The following is a 22,842-nucleotide window of genomic DNA, read 5'->3' as shown; positions in this document are numbered from 1 at the left end:
ATTTATTTGAAGAAGCTCTTTGGATTCTCCTTTGCCTTATTTGCTAAAATAATTTTGTGTCCCTTTTTTTGCCCTCCTGATTTCTCTCTTAACTCTACTCCTATACCCCTATACTCTTCAAGGGATTCACTTGATCCTAGCTGCCTATGCATGTCATATGCCTCTTTCTTCTTCTTGACCAGGGCCTCAATATCCTGAGTCATCCAGGGTTCCCTATTTTTGCCAGCCTTGCCCTTCACTGGAATGTGTTTACTCTGAACCCTGGTTAATACACTTTTGAAATCCTCCCACTTAGCAGACGTTCCTTTGCCTTCCCACAGATTCCCCCAATTAACTTTTGAAAGTTCCTGCCTGATACCATCAAAATTAGCCATGCCTCAAATTAGAATTTTAATTTTGGGACAGAACTATCATTCTACATAGCTATCTTAAAACTAATAGAAAAATGGTCACAGGTCCCAAAGTGATCCTCACTACCCTTCTGTCACCTGCCCTTCCTTATTTCCCAAGAAGAGGTCAAGTTTTGCCCCCTCTTTAGTTGGGCGTACTGAATGAGAAATTCCTCCTGAATACACTCAACAGATTTCTCTCCATCCAGCCCTCTAATACTATGACTTTCCCAGTCAATGTGGGAAAATTAAAATCTCCGACTGTTACCACCCTATTTTTCTTGCAGCTATCAGTAATCTCCTTACATACTTGCTCCTCAATTTTCCGCTATTTGGCAGCCTATAGTACAACCCTATCAAAGTGATATCCCCATTCTTATTCCTCAGTTCTACCCGTATAGACATTGTGGCTGAACCCTTGGATATATCCCCTCTCAGTACAGATGTGATTTTTCCCTAATCAAAAGTGCAACTGCCCCTCCTCTCTTCCTGTTCTATCTTCCCTTCAGCATCAGTACCCTGGAACATTAAGCTGCCAATCCTGTCCCTCCCTCAGCCATGTTTCTGTAACTACTATAATATCCCAGTCCCACGTACCCATCCATGCCCTGAGTTCATCTGCCTTGTCCGTCAGGCCTCTTCATTGAAATAAATGCAGTTTAATCTGGACTTCCCTTGCTCTCTGTCTTGCTTTTGCCTGATCCGTCTGGTACTAGGATTCCTGACACTGCCTTTACTAACTAATGTGCTCTCTTTAACTTCTTTGCTGTCCTTAAACTTCTCTTCTATCTCCCTACTGCTTTGGATCCTACCCCCCCGTCAAACTAGTTTAAACCCTCCCCAGTGGCTCTGGCAAATCTTCCAGCCAGAATGTTAACCCCTCTCCAGTTCAAATGTAACCCGTCTCTCTTGAATAGATCAGCCCTTCCCCAGAAAAGATCCCAATGATCCAAAAATCTAAATCGCTGCCCCCTGCACCAGTTTTTAAGCCAGGCATTCATCTGCCTAATCCTCCTATTCCTACTCTCAGTAGCACGTGGCACCGATAGTAGTCCTGAAATTATTACCTTCGAGATCCTACACGTTAGCCTTCTGCCTAACTCTCTATATTCACATCTTGGGACCTTATCCCTTTTCCTGCCTATGTCACTGGTACCAATAGTAGAACGAACTCTGGCTGTTCACCCTCCCCCTTAAGAATGTCCTGCAATCGCTCAGAGACGTCCTTGACCCTGGTACCAGGGAGGCTACACACCATCCTGGAGTCTTGATTGTGGTCACAGAAATGCCCGTCTGTTCTAACTAGTGAGTACCCTATTACCACTGCTCGCTTGCTCTTTGCCCAACCCTGTCCCATAGCAGAACCAGCTGTGGTGTCACAGGCCTGGCTATCCCTCTTAACAGCATCCAGAATGGTATATCTGTTTGAAAGGAGATTAGTCACAGGAGATTCCTGCACTACCTGCCTGCCTCTCTTGACAGTCACCCATCTACCTATCTGAACTGTGCTGTGATGACCTCCCTGTAACTAGTATCTATCACACTCTTTGCCTCCCGTATGCTCTGCAGCTGATCCACCTGCTTCTCCAGCCGAATAATGTGGTTTGTGAGGAGCTGCAACTGGATACACTTTCCTGCAGACAAAGTTGTCATGGAGACTAGATTGCTTCCTAATTGCCCACATCTAGCAGGAGGAGCATGACACTGCCCTAGCTGCCATGTTACCCTTATACAGGTAAAAGGACAAAAAAATTGCAACTCACCTCTCCTTTGCTCGGAATTGAATCCTTGCTCGGAATTGAATCCTTGCTCGGAATTGAATCCTTGCTCGGAATTGAATCCTTGCTCGGAATTGAATCCTTGCTCGGAATTAAAAGTACTTCCCTTAGGGTTTCCTTCTTCAAAGCACAACAATCGTGGTTATGAATTATTTTTCACCTTCACTCTGCTGAGTTACAAGTCACAAGTCTTTTATCCTGCCGTTGTTTGAAGAAATTAGTTTCTGAATGATTTGAGGCATTCATTCTCAGTTGCTAATTTTTTTTAGAACACATCAGATCTTGCAAGCAATCAAAAAATAATGATTGCATGATTGAACAACCACCTTGACCTGCCTCTGGGTTTCTGTTCTATACATCTATGATTCTAACATTCTATCTTTTGCCAGATGAGAAATAGATCAGACTGAGAGAAAAAAAACATCTATTTTCTCTTGAAGAGGAAGGGGAAGAAAAATCAAATCCATCAAAGTGTCAAGCGATTGCAGTGGACATAACTTTATGTTGGTACAGGGTCTCAGAACACCCATCTGCATTTGTATCAACACAAAAGTGATTGTCTATTACCAGCCTCCACAGAAAATAACATCAAACTCCACAGAAAGTATGGGACTGAATTTAATGCAAATGATGAAGCTCTCACGTGCTGCCTGTAAGCTGGCAAGAGCCATTGGTCATCTTTTTCAGGAAGGCCCGCTGCACTGTCAATCACTGCACTGGGCAGCAACAGACCTTCACTGGGATCAAGGACCCCGAGTGTGGAAGTCCTGCCTGCCAAGAGCTGCTGGAAGATCAAAGGCTGACTGCTATTCTTTGTCTGACAGCACGACTGGGAAAGTGGTGGCTCTGGAAAGCGAGGGGACAGTAGATTTAAAACAGAAATGAGGTGCAATTTTTTCACTCAAAGGATCATGAATCAGTGGAATTCTCTACCACAGAGTGCAGAGAACATCAGAATACTGAACACATTTGAGTAGATAGATTGGCTTTTAATTAGTAGCGGATTGAAGGGGCTTGGGGAGCTGGCAGGAAGATGGAGTTGAGGATGAGGTGAGATCAGCCACGATTTTATTGAACAATGGAGCATGCTGGAAGGCCTGAATTGCCTACTCCAGCTCCTACTTCTTATGTCTGTTCTTATGTTGCTGGTGATACATGCAGCTGAGCCTCAGGAATGCTGAGGGACCCAGGCCACAGGTAAGTGATGGTGGGGAAGGGGATAATGAGGTGAGACACACAGGGGAGAGGGGTATTTGCAGTAAGGGCAGGATGTAGTTGTCAGCAGCATCTCTCTGTCCCTCTGCCTCCCATTTCTGATGCCAGGTCCCTCTGCCTCCCTCTCCACTCCTCATTGTCCCACTTCTCCCTCTATCCCAGCTCTAGAGCCCCCCACCAGCAAACCCATACAGGTGTTATTCACTTCCTGTGGTGGTCTATTGTTGGGTGAATATCAGCGATGAGGGGATGAAGCCGTTGTGGGTTTTAATAGCCCATTTAAGGATCTTAGTTTGCAATGGTTCAGGAAAGCTGTCAATGAGTCTTTCTGCCATGGACCTAACTGGGGCTTCCTGCATGAAGGCCCCTTCGCCCCTGTGGGTAAAATACTGACAGCAGCAAGATGAGGTCCTTAAGTAGCTATTGATTGTCCTGTCCCTCATAAAATTTCAACAGACCATGGGCAGGCAAGTAAGTAGCTGTAAGCTGCCACCAGAGTTTAAAAGCCCCATCTTCAAACCCGCGATTGGTGCAGTATGAAATCTAGCCAAAGCAGTGGATCTGAATAACATAGAATTAATTTTGGTTACCTTGAGGTGAGTTGTGATTTTTTTGAGATATAACAAAGGAAGTTAAGTACTGAATATTAATAATTGTTTGCATGTGATTTCTGACATCTTTGCATATAGAGTGTCACTCCACGTGCGCAAGCTGCATAGGGAGCAGTCCGCAGAATTGCACAGTCTGTTCTCCACCGAGAGCCCTTTATGAAAGCAAATGTCTGCATACATGTCCTGAAGGATTCTACAGTCAAGACAATGTCTGTTACTGTAAGTCTGTTTTTTTTTGCACAGCCACTATTTCAATTTCCACTCTCATGTTTTTGTGTACTTTACAGCAGTATCCAGTGTTATAAACTAATAGATGTATTTTGATTTTTAAGCTGTCAGTTTACAAAAGATCAGTTCTGTGATTCATGATGAGGGTATTGTTCCCTTGGAGCAAAGCATGCATTGATCAATGACACCTGACAAAGATTAATAAAGGGTAGATCATGTCTAACCAATCTAGTTGTAAAATTGATGAGGTAACTGGCATGATAGACAGGGGAACGCCTAAGGGTGTTGTCTATGTGGACTTCCAGAAGGCATTTGATATGTTCCAACACCAAAATTATTAGCAAAAGTATGGGTGTATAGAGTTGGAGAAGACATATGCCACGGTTTGGTAATTGGTTGTGAGATGGGAGAGAGCACATTTGGAATGTTCTGTATTTGACAGAATGTGACAAATGGTGTTGGCCAGGGATCGATACTGAGGCTTCAGCATTTCACCACAAATATAAATGACTTGGAATAAGGTAATAGTAGGTTCTATATCCATGTTTGCACAGGACACTAAATTAGGATGCTCTGTATGTTGTATAGCTAAGAACCCGAATTTACAAAAGGACATCGGGAGACTACATAAGTGTGCAAACTTATAACAAATGAAGTTCATGTGAAGCTATCCATTTTGGATCCAAGAAAGACAAATCGGAAATTTTTGTTCCAAGAACTTCGGTGAAGCAAATAATTTACGTGCCCATGAACACAAATCACTGAAAGCTAAAAGTTCAGGAGGGGTGCAAAAAATAATTTAAAAGGCTGATGAAGGGCGCTGACACGATGTCACACTGGCATTATTTGCAACAGCTCCATATGAATGTGAACCTGACACCTTCAACTCTGAGGAGGAGTTTGGAGGTGAGGGCTCAGGCAGCCAGCACCCCTCCCAGGATGTTCACTGCTCAGGGATCACCAGAGAGGATGCAGGGACACAGGTAAGTGCAAGGGGTGGGGCTCCCACAACTGCCATATCGGGGAGAGGGGTCCATAACGGTAACTTTGCAGGCCTTACTTTCCATGCATTTTGGGGTGCCCCTTGCCTTTTAAGAGTTTATGAAGGCTGGTATGCGGGTAGTGCTTCTTTTTTCCTCCTCCATGGGTTCCTATCCTTATCACAGTTGAGAGAGTGTTTGGGGCTGGCCAGAAGATGAGAGGGTTTGAAAACAAGAGGCTCAGCACTGGGGGAGGCTGAGGGTTATCCAGATGGGGTCCCATGAGAGGCATGGCTATCAGTGCACAATAAAGGAACCAGGAATAGGCTGCCTCTCCCCTCATGTGGCCTGAAGGGCCTCAGGCTCAGTAGAGGATTGGGACCCACACTCGAGCAACAGTTGAGGACAAAGAGGTGAGACCAAAATGAATTGTCAGAGTTGCTTGTGTCTAATGGTAGATCTCAATGACTCATGGAAAGCTGCTCAGTCCAGGATTCAGATGTTCCAGGAAGGACAGAGAGGGAGGCAAAAGAGGGGGCGGAGTGGCACTATTGATCAGGGACAGTGTCACGGCTGTAGAGAAGGTGGACACTGTGGAGGGATTGTCTACAGAGTCTCTGTGGGTGGAAGTTAGGAACAGCAAGGGGTTGGTAACTTTGCTGGGTGTTATAGTGACAGGGAAGTTGAGGTGCAGATAGGGAAACAGATCCTAGAGAGATGTAGTAATAACAGAGTTGTAGTGATGGGAGACTTTAATTTCCCAAGCATCGACTGGAATATCCCTAGGGTAAGGGATTTGGATGGGGAGGAGTTTGTTATGTGTGTTCAGGAGGGTTTCCTGACATAGTACGTGGATAAGCCTATGAGAGGAGAGGCTGTACTTGACCTGGCGCTGGCTAATGAACCTGGACAGGTGTCAGATCTCTCGGTGGGAGAGCATTTTGGGGATGGCGATCATAATTCTATCTCCTTCACGATAGCGTTGGAAAGAGATAGGATCAGGCAGGCTAGGAAGGTGTTTATCTGGAGTAAGGGGAAATATGAAGACATCAGGCAGAAAATTGGACAAGTAAACTGGAAGGAGGTGTTCTTGGGAAAAGTACTGAAGGAAGGTGATGGATTTTCAAGGAATGTTTGTCTGGAGCTCTGCACAACAATGTTCCGATGAGACAGGGAGGTTTTGGTAGGTCGCGGGAACCATGGTGCATGAAGGTTGTGATGAACCTAGTCAGGAAGAAAAGAAAGATGTACAGAAGGTTCAGAGAGCTTGGAGATGTTAAGGATCTAGAGGAGTATATGGGTTGTAGGGAGGAGCTTAAAAAGGAAATTAGGAGAACCGGAAGGGGTCATGAGAAGGCCTTGGCTGGTAAGATTAAGGAGAACCCCAAGGCATTCTACAAATATGTGAAGAGTAAAAGGATGAGACGTGAAGGGATAGGACCTATAAAAGGTGAAGGGGGAAACGTCTGTGTGGAACCAGAAGAAATCGCAGAGGTGCTTAATGAGTACTTTGCCTCGGTATTCACAGTGGAAAATGATCTGGGAGGTTGTATTGCAGGTTTGCGGTGGACTGAAAAGATTTGAGTGTGTAGACGTTAAGAAAGAGGATATGTTGGAACTTCTAAATTCTGTCAAGACAGATAAGTCGCCAGGACCAGATGGGATGTACCCCAGGTTACTGTGGGAGGTGAGGGAAGAGATTGCAGAGCCCCTGGCGATGATCTTTGCGTCGTCAATGGAGATGGGAGAGGTTCCGGAGGACTGGAGCATTGCGGATGTGGTTCCTATTTTCAAGAAAGGGAACAGGGATAGCCCAGGAAATTACCGACTGGTGAATCTGACCTCCGTGGTTGGTAAGTTGATGGAGAGGATACTGAGGGACAGGATTTATGAACATTTAGAGAAGTTTAGTATGATCGGAAATAGTCAAGGGCAGGTCGTGCCTTATGAGCGTAGTTGAGTTCTTTGAAAAGGTGACTGAACACATTGACGACGGAAGAGCGGTGGATGTGGTTTATATGGACTTCAGCAAGGCATTTGATAAGGTCCCCCACGCAAGACTTCTTGAAAAAGTGAGAGGGCATGGGATCCAAGGGGCTGTTGCCTTGTGGATCCAGAACTGGCTTGCCTGCAGAAGGCAGAGTATGGTTGTGGATGGGTCTTTTTCTGCATGGAGGTTGGTCACCAGTGGAGTGCCCCAGGGATCTGTTCTAGGACCCTTGCTGTTTGTCATTTTCATAAATGACCTGATGAAGAAGTGGAAGGATGAGTTAGTAAGTTTGCCGATGACACAAAGGTTGGTGGTGTTGTGGATAGTTTGGAGGGATGTCAGAAGTTGCAGTGAGACATAGATAGGATGCAAAACTGGGCGGAGAAGTGGCAGATGGAGTTCAACGCGGATAAATGTGTAGCGGTCCATTTTGGCAGGTCCAATGGGATGAAGGAGTATAATATCAAGGATAGGACTCTTAGCAGTGTTGAGGAGCAGAAGGACCTTGGGATCTGGGTCTGTAGGAGTCTTAAATCAGCCTCGCAGGTGGAGGATGTGGTCAAGAACGGTGTACTAGCCTTCATTTATCGAGAGATTGAGTTTAGGAGTCAGAAGATAATGCTGCAACTTTATAAGACCCTTGTCAGACCCCACTTGGAGTACTGTGTCCAGTTCTGGTCACCTCACTACAAGAAGGATGTGGAAGCTGTTGAGAGGGTGCAGAGGAGATTTACAAGGATGTTGCCTGGATTTGGTGGCATGCCTTATGAGGATAGGTTGAGGGAACTAGGTCTTTTCTCCCTGGAGAGACGAAGGTTGAGAGGTGACCTGATAGAGGTTTATAAGATGTTGAGAGGTATAGATAGGGTGGATTCTCGGAGGCTATTTCCCAGGGCTGAAATGGTTGCTACGAGAGGACACAGGTTTAAGGTGCTGGGGAGCAGGTACAGAGGGGATGTCAGGGGTAAGTTTTTCACTGAGGGTGGTGAGCAAGTGGAATCGGCTGCCGTCGGTGGTGGTAGAGGCGAACTCGTTGGGATCTTTTAAGAGACTTCTGGATGGCTATATGGGATTTAATGGAATTGAGAGTGATAGGTAGGCCTGGTAGGTATGGATGTGATCAGCGCAACTTGTGGGCTGAAGGGCCTGTTTGTGCTGTAGTGTTCTATGTTCTATGTATCTCATGTGACCTGGGAGAAAGAATGCCTTCTGGGAATGCACTGGACTGCTAATTGTGGCCTCATGTTCAGCAGTGCCTCGTTTGCCAGAAGAGGAAGATACTTAGCTGAATAGCCACCCCAGCCTTCCCTCACTAGTGATTAGGCTATTAAATAGTGTGCAGCCAAAAAAAAACTGCCATTTAGCAGAAGTCAATTTTTAACCCTTTTCAAGCCAGTGTTCCAGGTATTGAGCTAACATTTCCAGAAAGGCTGCACCATTGGACAGATAACACTGATGTGTCCTTCCTATGCAAGGTCTGACGCTGATGACTTGGAAGCTGCGGGAATGCAGATGTTTGGTAGCATTGAGATGCTGGTGGTGCGCCCATGCATCTCACCCTGCTGGAGTTTAATAGGGATCAGTGTGGAGGTGTATCAGAGAGGAAGGTGTGAGGGATGGCGTTGAGACACCTACTGAATGTGCTGCCATTGGGTGGTCATCCCAGATGAATGTAGGGAGGTGGGTCAGGATTCTAACATAAAAACATACATAGAAAATAGAAGCAGGAGTAGGTTATTCAGCCCTTTGAGCTTGCTCTGCCATTCATTATGATCATGGCTGATCACCAGATTTAATATTCTGATCCTGCCCCCCCCACCGCCCGGCCCATATCCCTTGATCCATTTTGCCCTAAGAGCTATAATCTAATTCCTTCTTGAAATTACAATGTTCTTCCTCAATTACTTCTGTGGCCATGAATTCCGCAGATTCTCCACTCCCTGGGTGAAGAAATGTCTCCTCACCTCAGTCCTAAAAGGTTTACCCCTTATCCTCAAATTATGACCTCTAATTCTGGACTCCCCCGCCATTTGGATATTCTTCCTGAATCTCCCCTGTCTCATCCTATTAAAATTTTATAAGATCCTCTCTCACACTTCTAAACGCCAATGAATATAATCCTAACAAATTTATTCTGTCCTCATATGAGAGACCTGCCTCCGAAGAATCAGCCTGGTAAACCTTTGCTGTACTCCCTCTACAGCAAGGACATTCTTCCTCCTATAAGGACACCAAAACTACACACAATACTGCAGCTCTGACCTCACCAGTGCCCTATACAATTGCAGCAAAACATTCCCATTCCCATTCCTCTTGCTATGAAGGCCAACATACCATTTGTCTGCTTTATTGTCTGCTGTATTTGGGCATTTAATTTTAGTGACTGATGCATGAGGACACCAAAGCCTTGGTGTGATCTCTCCTCAATTTACACCCATTCAGATTATCTGCCTTCGTATTTTTTCTTCCCAAGTGGATAACTTCACATTTATCCACATTATACTGCATTGCCATGCATTTTCCCCATCACTAAGCCTGTCCAAATCACATTGAAGCGTCTCTACATCCTCCTAACAGCTCACTCTCCCACCCAACTTGCAAATTTGAAGACAATGCATTTAATTCCCTCTTCCAAATCATTAATATATAAACTGAACAGTTGGGGTCCTAGCACAGATCTCTGTGGTATCCCACTAGTCACTGCCTGTCAATCGGGAAAAAAAAATTATGCCAACATTAAGAATTCTATATTGTTCTTCCCATCCACTGGGTACATTTACACTACGGTGAACAATAATTAGCACTTGCTGGAATGTCTGTTATGATATTCCACAAACCAGTTAATAATGCTATTGGATAAATAAATGTGGGAAAGCAAATGAGTGTAGATATCAGATCTAGACAATATTTTAGAAAAATTTGAATATTTTTGTACAGTTGAAGAGGTTAAATTAAGGCCAGATGATAACATTCCTGCAAAGATCTACAGTTTCAAAATAAATATTGTGTTTATTTATATAGAATTAGCAATTTAATAAAACTTCCCAATGCACTTGATTATTAATCTTAAACTTCCTCTTCCTTTCTAGCATGTCATCCCTCCTGCCAGCAGTGTAATGGCCCTTCAGACTCGGATTGTTTGGCATGTCACCCTCATGCTACACTGCTGAATGGATACTGCAGAACCAGCTGCCAAGAAGGGCAATACCTGAATCAAGTTGGATACTGTGTGGGTAAGTGAGCAGGTTAACTATGCACCATGATTTACAAAACACTAACTGTGGAACAAAACAGAAACCCCAACAATTTTCCTGCAACTGGAAATAACTTGTAAAGCAGCATCATGAACTAGAATTTAACAAACAAAAATGCCTGTATTGAAGTCAAGTTGTCATTAGCTTTTCCAGCATGGTTGAGGTGAGACAATGCTTTCCCACAATGCTTTCGGGATCAAGATTAGAACTCCACAGGAGTTAAGAGAGAGACGGCTGTCCCTGCTGTAATCTCAACGTCAGAAGGTTGGCCTTCAATTCTGAGGCATTCCTGGTGCAGGCTATAAGGGGGAGGTGAGCGTTGAACCCAGTGGATGGGGAGAGCAGTACAAAATTCTTAATGCCTATATCTTTTTTGCTGTACAAACGTACTAATTTAACATGATCCATAAGCTTAGAACCAGGTTCACAATGCCCTCATTTGATCTAGTTTTGGTTATTTTGTTTTACAATGTCAAAAACAACTATCGGAGCATGGAAATAGAAAAATAGGCAATTAAACTCAATGAATTCCAAATTTAGAACCGTTTTTTCTTGACTTCAATACAGACTTCAGCTGCTCAAAGAGGAACTGTTTGCAGTGTGAAAAGCGATCGTTCAACACATATTATTTTTTATAAATATCTGATGCATGGCCCGTCCACTTGCATCGTGGTAAAATGCTAAGGTTAATCTGAATCTTACCCACCATCTCCCACAAACTGAGCAGCTGCCCTTGTGACAGTATGAATGGCCTTGGTATTGATCTGACATGTAAATACACCTGCTTTGAGAAAGTTGTCTGTGTAAGAGTTATTTTAATCAGGTGCTCAACCCAACAAAAGCAGAATCTCAGAGTCTATGTTTATAGATGCCTAATTAAAAAGTTCAGTGATTTAAAAAAAAATCAGTGTTTAAATTATTGCCAATTTCTCTTGGCTGATAGTTTACTATTACCATACAAAATCAATTTTGCTTTTGCCTTTTGTTTCAGATTGCCACCCTCAGTGTAAGCACTGTACAGCTGACCTTAAAGATGCAGGTCGTGTTTGTCTGTACTGCAAGGATCCCCGTGAGCTGTTGCTCGGAGACAGTTGCATTTCTCATTGTCCCACAGGATACTTCATGAGCAGAGGCGCTTGCAAAAGTAAGCAGTGGGGTGGGGTACTTACAATGAAACTGTATTCCATAGTTTTTTTTAGTTCTTCCTTAGATTGGAATAAACTTGCTGATAAATGTATGTCTTCTCTTTGCTTCTTCCAGAATGCTATTCATCATGTAAAACATGCAATACTGAAGGTGCTTATGGTTGCACTGCTTGTGCAGCTGACTTGGTTCTGGCCAATACTGGCATGTGTGTTGCTGCCTGTCCCCCAGCTTTCTACAGTGACAACAAACAGATCTGCCAGCGTATGTATCTAAGGGCTGCAACCATTATATTTGTTACACCAGCTCAGTGCTGGAATTTCTACTTCATGCGTAATTTCTAACTTCACAGTAATACAGCTCGGCCACCAGTATCGCATATTGCAAATTTGACTGTCAGGATCTGTGTTGGAATTGTAACTGAAAAAATACTTTGTGTGATGTGCAGCCTCTGATCTCGGTCAATGTTTAAACTAAACAGACACTTTCCTTATAGACTTTTGAAATTTCAGGTCTCATATCTAAATTGTAAGTGCAATAAATGCTAACATTTTTGCATATTACTAGTAATTGGCAACAGTTTCAGATGGAATATTTCTCTTCCAACATAAAAGCAAAATAGTGTGGATGGTGGAAACTGAAACAAAAACAGAATATGCCCTTTGTCAGCTAGACTCAAAATGTTGGGTGGAATTTTACCGGCATGTCCACCCGCGGTTCATATGATCCTGCCCGAAGCCAATGGAGAATGCCATTCTCCGAGCCTGGCCCGCCCCCAGAATTGGGGTGGTCGTGCTGGTGAAATCCCGGTTTTATTCTCTCCCTACAGATACTGTCAGACCTGCTGAGGTTTTCCAGCAGTTTCTGCTTTTGTTTCTCTTCCAGTGTTGTTTTTCCTCTTGTCCTCCTCTTTCTGAAATGGTGTTGATTAATGCTCGTAGACAACTTCATGAGTGTCAGGAGTCCCCCAGTACTGTTGGTAAGTGGTAACTTTTGTTTCAGGCATTAGCATAGATAATATAGGCATTTAACTTGAGCGTGGAAGACATCATAGTCAAATCCTATCCTATTCTCACCTGACTTCTTTATTTAAGGGATTATTTATTGACCTTTATTTCAAGAGAATATCTATCTTCCCGGTTGTGGGAATAGGCCCTGGGTGAGATTGTAGTCGGTGCAGATGTGAAGGGTGGAATGGCCTCCTTCTGTGCTGTAGGGATTTTGAGTTATAAAACGGTGACTGGAGCTACTTTGCAGAGAGTCCATCCATTCTATGTAGTGCCAGGAACTCTGCGGTTACAGATCCATACTTGGGGCTACAGAAACATTGGCCTATTTCACCAATACAAACTAAACAGAAGGAGCCAGTCATGGTTTCCTGTGACATTTTCCTAAGAATTACTCACTGGGAACCCCAGGACGCCAAGGACTGTCCCCAGGTCACCACTAACTAGAGCGTCTACAGATGTCTGGGGGCTATGAAAGAAACAATGATCAGTGATCAGTTTTAATCTTAAATCCCCTAGGTTGAATATCTGAAGGTAATTAAGTTCTTCTGGCTGTTGATCTCAGAGGTCTGTCAATTAATTCTTCTGCCCCTTCTGCAACACTGGGCCCTCGGGCTTTGCCTGAGGTGCCCTAGGCTACCATATTGGCCGAGGCCAGGAGATTATCAAGATCTGGACTTGGAAGGAGTAGTGCACATTTGGTGTGCGATTCTGCCCATTACTGGTGGAAGGAAAATTTACTCTATACCTTTTAAAGGAGGTACTCTTGGATAATAGTCAGAAATGGGAAGTGCTTGTTGATTAACTGTTCCATAATTTAGGGAATCTAACACCAATTTCTAACACAGTCCTGTTTTTGCCAACTTTTTCTCCTTTTCTCAGTGTTGATTTTTGGTAGAATACAGTTCTATAAATGTCAGTTGGCTGCTCATACCTGGCATGTTTTCATGCGTGTATGCCTTGATACTTCATATCACCTGGCACTACCCCAGGTGAATCTAATTGGAGATGTAATAGCCAGGTCTGATTATGTACTGACCTGATGTATACACATACATATTTTTAACATAAAACTACTGGGTAAGAATCAACAGCAGCAACTGTGGCAAATATTCCCCTGCCTTAATGGGTATTGCAGTCAATTGTAACATATTGACCTCTGTCATCTGAAAATATTGACACATTATGACACTTTCCCTGACTTCTGAAAGATGGTGCCAATTCGTGCTTTGTTAGTATCCTACATCAAATATAACAGTGTCTGTAAGCCAAAAAATACAGAAATCTATCGCAGAACAAGAGAAATGTGTTGCCTTGTAAACACCCTGTGGTCTAAACATTTAACCTTCATGTTTCAGAGACCCTAGTTTTAAAGTCCTTGGTGCACATTTGTGATTTTAAATTTGCAGTTTTGTAAATCAAACAAAACTCAAAATTTAAAAGACTATTTACAACAATAACCTATTGAGAATATTACCTGACAATGAACAGAATATTGCTGATGTATGTTATACTTTAATCATCTCAATTTCAAATCATGGAATGGTTACAGCAAATAAAGAGGCCATTTAGTCTATTGTGATAATGCTGCATTGGCAACAGAAGTGCCACTTTATGTAATAGTTTAGATTTCTGATAGCTATTGTTTTCATTTGCATTTTCACCAGTGATTCCTGAAATAATTCTGGCATTCCAGAGTTCATAGAATCCCTATAGTACAGAAGGTGGTCACTCGGCCCATCAACTCTATACCGACAACAATCCCACCCAGGCTCTATCTTTGTAACCCCACCTTGCTAATCCTCCCAAAACTAGTGTTAATTTAGCATAGCCAATCAACCTAACCCACACATTTTTGGACTGTGGGAGGAAACCGGAGCACCGAGAGGAAACTCACACAGACCCAGAAAGTACAAACTCCATACAGACAGTGACCCAAGCCGGGAATCAAACCCAGGTCTCTGGCGCTGTGATGCAGCAGTATTAACCACTGTGCCACCCAGTTCTGAAACGTTTAAAATTCTTTCTTACTCAGTTAAAACCCATTTTGATCCAAATGTAGCACATTTTGTCTGTTGTAATCATTTTTCTGTTAAAGCCTAATCGCTCATTTAGTTGAATCCCAGTTCTCCTGTTTTGTGAATAGGATTTACTTGAACATTTGCAAGCATAAGTAACCATGTGACAAATGAAAGCTATTAACCATGCAACAGGGAGAAAGTTAATCTAATACTTTGAATCAAATGATTCATTTTCGCACAAGGTGGATTCTATGATGTTATGGTCTTTTTGTAGGGGAAAATCTTTCAATGGCTTATTTGTTTGTGTCTCCTAGCCTGCAGCAGCCAGTGTTTGACCTGTGAGTCTGGGTCAGCTTGCTTGTCCTGTAAAGACCCCAATAAAGTTTTGCTCTTTGGAGAATGTCAATATGAGGCCTGTGCCCAGCAGTACTACATTGATTACACTACAGGAACTTGCCAAGGTAAGACAGGCAGATAACGCAGCTTCTCTCCCAGTTTTTAGTTTACGTTTTTTTAAAACTAATGTGGCTGAGTTTAAAAGTCTGAAAAGAACTCCTCATCCAAACATGTTGGTGGTGTATTTGTGAATATTTTGATTATTCAAGAAGGCAGTTAACTTTATGTCAAATGTTGTGATGTACTATTGTCAGTAGGAGGAATTCAAGAGGAAGTCTGTTAATATAAAGTTTCAGAGTGCTATGTGCCTAACACTTTCTATCAAAAACTATTTGAAAAGTGTACTTGAGTATCAAAATGCCATGTTGAACATTCAAGTGAGAACATTGTTAAGCGGATAAATTGTCAGCTGGGATTCCAGCAATTCTGTCATTTCAGGCTATCTTCAGGCTTTGTGAAATAGCATTCCTGATTTGTTGGAAGTGCCTTGGTGGTTTAAAATGAAAATGCTTATCTGACACACAGCACAACAGTGGATTGTGGCAACAAGATCATAAAAAAATCCCTTCAGCTAAATGCAGGAGATGGTGCATAGAAATTAGACTGTTAGCTACTAAACTGTTGGTTCTTAAATGGCAGATAAATGCTTTATATGATTTAGGAGTGGCACTCAAAAAATGATCTTCATGAAATTATTTTTGATTTTGACTGGAATTTACTTTGAAAGTAAATGTTAAACTTAATGCTCTTTAATGTTAATGAAAACATCAGAATTTATCCTTGAATGTCTAAAATGAAATTGCAACTCTAATTTGCATAGTAGTGCACAATGATGTTATTTTGGGGATGATGTGTGTAACACATCTTGCCGTTTCTTGTTCGATGACATGGCTCTGAACATACTGTTGTCTCCATTCATTTTTTATTGTTTGGTTGTATTTTGCTTTACCGTCAGTGTCTTAGTTATTGATCTTGCCTTTTATTTGTTTCTGATTTCACAATTCCAAAGTGGTACTTAGAGTGGAATTTGCCTGTCTCACTCACCAGAATGGCAATATCCCATGCTACATGTATCAGCCAGCAGCTGATACATTTGCCTGCCATCAGTTGGCAGGTTTGAAGGTCTTGGCACCATATTTAAATACCAGTGCAGTATACTCTCTCCAGCCCACCTGTGCTCTTAAGACTGTCAGCAACCAGGTGCATAGTGGAAAGGAAAGAAAGTCCCACCAGCTTTCAGGATGGGGCCTTTATTTGGCAGTCCAGGCTAGCCAAATATGCTCTATGCGCATATGCTCTATCCCAATAATGGCTCAAAGGCGCACAACAACCTCACCTTTCTGGCCTGGGAGGCCATTGCCTTGGAGGTCAGCATGGCCACTACCAACCCACAAAGTGTAATCCAGTGCAGGAAGCATATTGAATGATCTTCTCTGCTCCGCCAAGGTAAGTCCTTTTGGATCCTTCCACTACCAAACACTCAGCACAGCATCATGCACTCAAACAGCAACTCTCCTCACGGATCTCGCACATTCAGCTGCGGGAGAAACTTCAAATTACCCTTTTAACAAGACTTTCATAACCTCACCATCCCATCTGCCTTGTTGCTGAAGCTCCCATCTCTGTCCCTTCTGGGCAGGACTGGAACTCTCTCTATAGCTAATAAGCTTAGAACAAAACTTTTAGCAGAAACGGCAGATGAAGAATAGTGAATCTAAAGTGAACTGACTTGTGTTATAGCATGCAATGTTTCCACATGCTTCCACAATCATATTTTCAAGTTTCTACTCTGTGCAGGCAATGACATTTCACCATGTTGATCTATCATTCTTATACTGCAAGTCTGAACCACCTTGGATAGTAATATTTAAAAATACTTTGAAAGCCAAATGAGTCCTTGGCTTTGCTTCACATATCATCCTCACTTATTCCACCACTTTTCCAACTGCTCAAAAGCAGCTTGTATCGTCTGAAAAATTGATTGGATTGAACGTGTAACTCATTTTAAATTCACCACCTTGGGCATTTGGGTTTCATATCCACTTTATCACAGATATGAGAGCCATCTTGAAAATTTCCTCTCATGGTATCCAAAGCTTCCTGCTGCGAGTGTGATTTATTAAGCTCAGTTTGATGGTGTCAGTTTAAATTTAGAAGCGGTCTTCGCACTATAAAGAGTGGCAGTGAATTTCTCCAGGGATTCTCCCGTTGGACGTATATATCTTTGTTGGAAGAACCCTGGTTAAAATAAATTGCACCATTTTTTCAGGGTTTCTTCAGCTCATCTGTCAAAGTTACCAAGGAGAAACTCTATGGAAATTCACTTGTAATTTTTTGTTTAACAGTTTCCTCCTCGGCACGGTGGCACAGTGGTTAACACTGCTGCCTCACAGCGCTAGGGACCTGGGTTCAATTCCAGCCTTGGGTCACTTTCTGCATGGAGGTTGCACATTCTCCCCATGTCTGCGTGGGTTTCCTCAGGGTGCTCCGGTTTCCTCCCACAGTTCAGGTTAGGTTGATTGGCTATGCTAAATTGACCCTTAGTGTCAGAGGATGAGCAGAGTAAATATATGGGGTTATGGGGATAGAGCATGGGTGGGATTGCGGTCACTGCAGACTCGATGGGCCGAATGACCTCTTTCTGCACTATAGGGATTCCATGGAGTCTGTGATCCTTATTTCTTTACTTGTGACACTGCACTTGAACAGTCCACCTGTATCTTCTCAAAATGCTCATTTTTCAGGTGAGTCTTAACAGGTTTTTTGATGAGGGTGAGGTACCATTGTCAAGTACAGTGATGTCCTTGTCTTTTTTTTAATACATTCTTATTGTCCAATTGTGTTATTGGACAGAAATAAGGAACAGGACTTGTGTTTTCTTTTTTGGTTCAATTGCAGTGCCTCAACTGCCATTGCAACTGAGATCAGCTGACTCCATTGACAACAATTTAACTTGGGACTCGAATGGTCTTTGTGACTAAATGTCAGAGGGGAATATTATATGTTGAAGCTTTTGTATGCATATTTGACATCCTATTTCAGAGCTGAGTTGAACTGAAGCTACCATGGTGCTGTGTATCTTAATTGTCAGGATAATTAGATTTCAATGGCCTTCATGGCTGAAGTGTATGCAAACAGTATATGCCTTTTGATTAGTGCCTTGAGTAGTCAGTCTGACTGTTTATGCAAGCAGGTTAAAATATAGATTTGACCAAGATATGCCAGTTGTGAAACCATCTCTGGCAATTATTTTAATTATGCCTCTTTAATATAGCAAAAGTAATGAACAAAATGGTCCTTCAGTGTTGTCTTACTGTCCTGATTCTGTGGAAATCACAGTTTGCATTGCAGGATGTTTTACAGCAACTGGAAGGACCTTTACAAGTTTTTTTGTTCTAATTGTGATTTATTGTTTTGCTAAAAGCCACCATAATTTCTACATTGATTGTTGTGTGAGATCAAATTTATTTTTATCTAGGTCAGCTTACTAGCAGCCAGAAAATATATACTGCTGTAATCAATGGTGTTATTATCTGTTTTGTCATCAAGGCTGGTATCCTCTTCTTGCGGTAGGCTTCTAATCATTCAGAGACTAGATAGATAAACATCAAATGTTTATTCCACTTGTTTTCTTATCACATTTTGTATGTCAAGCTGCTATCTTTAAAGAAATTAACAATCTTTTTTTAATAGAATGTGACTGGAGCTGTAATGCTTGCAAGGGGCCACTCAAAACAGACTGCCTGCAGTGCATGGATGGTTATGTATTGCAAGAGGGCTCCTGTGTAGAGCAATGTGCAACAGGCTTCTACAAAGTGGGGGAAGAATGCATACGTGAGTTCACTGTTACGTACATCTACTTTGTCAATGTCTTTTATCATCTGATATATCTCAATTAGATCTCCTCTCATTCTTTGAAACTGGAGAGTATTGGCCTGTACTGCTCAATCTATCTTCGTAAGACAAATCCCTCATCTCTGGAATCAATCTAGTGAACCTCCTCTGAACTGCCTTTAATGCTACTACGTACTTCCTCTAATAAGGGGACCAAAATTGTACACAGTACCCCGGGTGCACTCTCACCAGTGCCTTGTATCGTTGCAGCACTTCCTTACTACTATCTGTTCTGTTAGCAATAAACGCTAAAATTCCTTTTGCTTTCCTTATTGCCTGCTATATCTGCGTACCAGTTTTCTGCGACTCACATAGATGTATGAAAGGACATTAGCAGAAAAGATTCTGAATCCAAAATAACCAGAAGCCAACATAATGTTCCTTCTCCTTTGTAACCGATTAAGAGGATTGATTTATCATTTGCTTAGGCCGCAGTCATGTACCATTGGTAATCAGTTCTTCAAAATGCCTTATCTTTATTTTATCATATTTGGCAAATGAAATTGGGTATCACATCACTAGAGACCCAGGTTTGGGGCTTGGGTAAGTGCCTGTGGGGAGTTTACATATTCTTTCCATGTCTGTAAGGGTTTCCTCCAGATGCTTCAGGCTCCCTCCAGATGCGTTGGATCCTCCCACAGTCCACATATGTGCAGCTTAGGTGAATTGGCTACACTAAGTTGCTCCTTAATGTCCAAAGATATGTAGATTGGGTGGATTAACCATGGTTAAATGCATGGGGTTACAGGGATAGGATGGAGGGACAGGCCAGAGTGCTATGCTGTTCTGGAGAGTCAGTACACACTTAAGGAACAAATGGCCTCTGCACTGTTGGGATTCTATGATCAATACCCACAAGATGTACTTATTTATAAGCAAGTTTGTTGGTGCACAATTTTGATCTAAATATTCATCAATTATGTGATAATTTAATATTTGTAGCACTCATGTGGATCTGACAAAATCCACCTTACGCAAATGTGTAGTATGTAGGATTTAATATGGAGCGGTAGAGTTGAGAATCTATGACAGTGAAAGGAACCATGGGTGGGGGAGGGGATTCAGAGGCCTGGGAGGAGGCTTCAAAGCAGTGATGGACAACCTGGCCTGCATGAGTGGCATTCATTCATCTCAGTGAAATATGAATAAGATTAAATACGTTTAATACACAATGTATATTTTAAAACGAGTTATAGTAAATGCTTAGACAATGATATGTTAATAAAACTGTCATCAACCTCAAATGGGAAAAACAAAATAAATATTTGTACTTTGAAGTTGCAAGAAAACGGATAACCTGCCTCATCCACCGGTATTGGAAACAGGACAATCTCCCAGGATAGGGTAGCTTTGCTAACTGTGCTCGCATACCTAGACTTTGCAGGGCTGTAGCAGTGCTTTCTTTGGATGCAGAGGGAATAGAAGGTTCTCACTATCATTGTGTGCAATCAGCATGCACCTCACATCATGCGCCCCTGCTTTACGTGCATTTCACATCAGTAATTTTGGTAGGAAAGAAACTACTTGCACAGAAACCAGCAGAATCTGGTGAACCTTCCTGTGGGCAATGGCCAACAGAATGCCTCTCACTCGAAACCCTGATGAGCAATGTGCAGGCTGCAGGTTGCCCACCACTACTCCAAAGCTTCTGTGGGAGAGATTTAGGGGATTGCGGGGAAATCAGAGGCCTAGGTGAGGGATTGGATTGGAATCCTTGGGGATGTGTGGTCAAAGGGGAGTGGCAGGCATTAGGGGCATGGATGAGGTGTGAGATGGGATTATATACTCAGGAGGAGGTTTCCCAAGGCAGATTCAATGGTAAATTTCAAATTAGGAAAATCAATGAGGCTTGGTTATAAAATTTAAAATGCCAGACTGCTTCACAGGACAGGGTTGGCTCCACGTCTTTGCCCTGCCTCTGTTAAAATCAGAAATAGGCAGGTTGGGGAAGGATTCAAATTTTTAGCACTTTAACTTCCCATCTGACTGAAATCCAGTCTATTTTTGCATTAAAATTCCCCTCCAAAATCATGAATATTCATCTTATATGATATTAAAGCTGTTCCCATAACATTCCTTATGTACATGATAGATTTAACAGAACTCTCATTTTCGAAACATTTTCGCTATTCCACTTGTCAACAACACTTAAGACACTTAATAAAAACTTTGTACTTAGGAAATGAAGCCAGCTTTATTTTAACTTTAATGAATTTGTTTTAATTATTCATTCTGTAGGATGTAATGAACGCTGTATGAAGTGTAGCAGACCCAGTGTGTGTAGCCAGTGTAAGTCACCTTACCTACTGTTAGAAACACAGTGTGTTCATGACTGTGGGAAAAGATACTATTCCAATCACCGTCAACAGAAATGCATAGGTAAGATTTAATGCCTTTTTTTCCCAAAGTAAACAAGTAATAATTTATCCAATGCAGAGCCTGTTCACATATTTACAATGAAACGTGTGAAAACATAGATTACAGCTCGGGAGGCTTTTCGATTTGTAACTGTTGTCCACTGGGGAATTGAGCTATATATTTATTAAGACTCATAGTTTGTGTTGATCATCTAATCTCACTGGGTGTTCTACAAAGTACATCAGCACAAGGGAGAGGAAAACATCAGAGTTATGAGAGGGTGTCAGGCAGCCATGTAACAAAATGGAAGAAAAGAAGCAAGGATAGACTGTTCAGTCTTTTGAGCCTGTCTGACATTCATTTGAGATCCTGGCTAATCATCTACCTCAACATTACCTTCCTACACTACCTCTACATTCCTTAATTCCCTCAGTAGCCGAAGATCTTTTGATCTGTGTCTTAAATTTACTCAGACTGAACATCTGCAGACCTCTAAGGGCAGAGAATTCTGATCAGATTCATGATGCTTTCTATAAATAAGTTTCTCCTTGTCCTGGTGCTAAATGGCTGAACACTTCGGACAGAATTCTCCCATCCTGGGACTAAGTCCCTTGATGGGCAGGTACGTGGAGTGTTTACCATTACGGAGGCTAGTGGGAAAACATGGCAAATCTTCGGGCCCAGACCTCATTAACTGTGTAATGAGGAGTTTTACACTGTGTGGTTGGGCAGGCCCTTGTCATATCCAGGTACCATACTGAAAGTGCAGCCAACATCACTGACCAACTATTGAGCAAAGAAAATGAATCTCCAGAAAATTAAGATGAACCTCCTGTGAAAGCAGACAAATGTGCAGGAACAACCTGAGGCTGGAAGATGGACCTCCTCCAGGATGCTGAATCTGGAAAACCACCTGTAGATGCTCAGTCAATGCACTGCAGTGGTGTTCCAGGATTTCTGGCGGCCTCCATCCTGAACTCTGCAGACAATCCCAGGCATTGTTCAAGTGAATCCTGACATCTGAATGCCACTTTGTGTTTTACAAGATGAAAATCAGTTTCATGCTGTCCTTCAGTGGTTTTACCTGTCTGCCTTGGTGAGGTGCAGCGAAGATCCCATGGAAAATTGACAGCGACGTAAAACTGATCACTGGGTCTCACCGACCATTCTCTCTCTCTCCCTCTGTCTCTCTCTTTTCCTTTACATTCCACCAGGGTCATTCTGTTCCTGATGTCATTATAGCCTTGGTTCAAATATGGACAAAAGAGCTGAATGCCACAGGTGAGGTGAAAGTGACTGTCCTTGACATCAAGACAGCACTTGACCAAGAGTAACAGCAAGAAGCCCCAGCAAAACTGGAGTCAATGGGAAACAGGTGGAAAATCTTCCACTGGTTAGAGTCACATCTGGAAGAAAGGATGGTGGTTGGAGGTCAACCATCTAATTTCCAAGACACCAATGAAAAAGTGCCTCAGAGTAATGTCCACTCATCTTCAGCTGCTTCATTAATGACCTTCCTTCCAACGTAAGGTCAGAAGTGGGGCTGTTTGTGAACTGCAAATTATTCAACACCATTTA

General features: G+C 42.5%; 1 protein-coding gene across 2 annotated transcripts in view; it reads left to right on the top strand.

Annotated features, from left to right (window-relative positions):
- Window positions 1–22,842, top strand: part of fras1 (Fraser extracellular matrix complex subunit 1) — a 473,019-nt gene that overhangs the window by 257,370 nt on the left and 192,807 nt on the right. For both annotated transcript variants that reach the window (XM_080191292.1, XM_080191285.1), the window contains exons 19-25: window positions 4,072–4,212; window positions 10,281–10,424; window positions 11,437–11,589; window positions 11,706–11,852; window positions 14,931–15,077; window positions 18,706–18,846; window positions 21,145–21,285. In XM_080191292.1, coding sequence (XP_080047418.1) covers window positions 4,072–4,212; window positions 10,281–10,424; window positions 11,437–11,589; window positions 11,706–11,852; window positions 14,931–15,077; window positions 18,706–18,846; window positions 21,145–21,285 — 1,014 coding nt within the window. The remainder of the gene's footprint in view (window positions 1–4,071; window positions 4,213–10,280; window positions 10,425–11,436; window positions 11,590–11,705; window positions 11,853–14,930; window positions 15,078–18,705; window positions 18,847–21,144; window positions 21,286–22,842) is intronic.

Source organism: Carcharhinus amblyrhynchos, chromosome 1 (assembly GCF_965287045.1).
Source record: "Carcharhinus amblyrhynchos chromosome 1, sCarAmb.v2.hapA, whole genome shotgun sequence".
Classification (NCBI taxonomy): Eukaryota; Metazoa; Chordata; class Chondrichthyes; order Carcharhiniformes; family Carcharhinidae; genus Carcharhinus; species Carcharhinus amblyrhynchos.
This window is presented reverse-complemented; position numbering and strand designations above follow the sequence as displayed.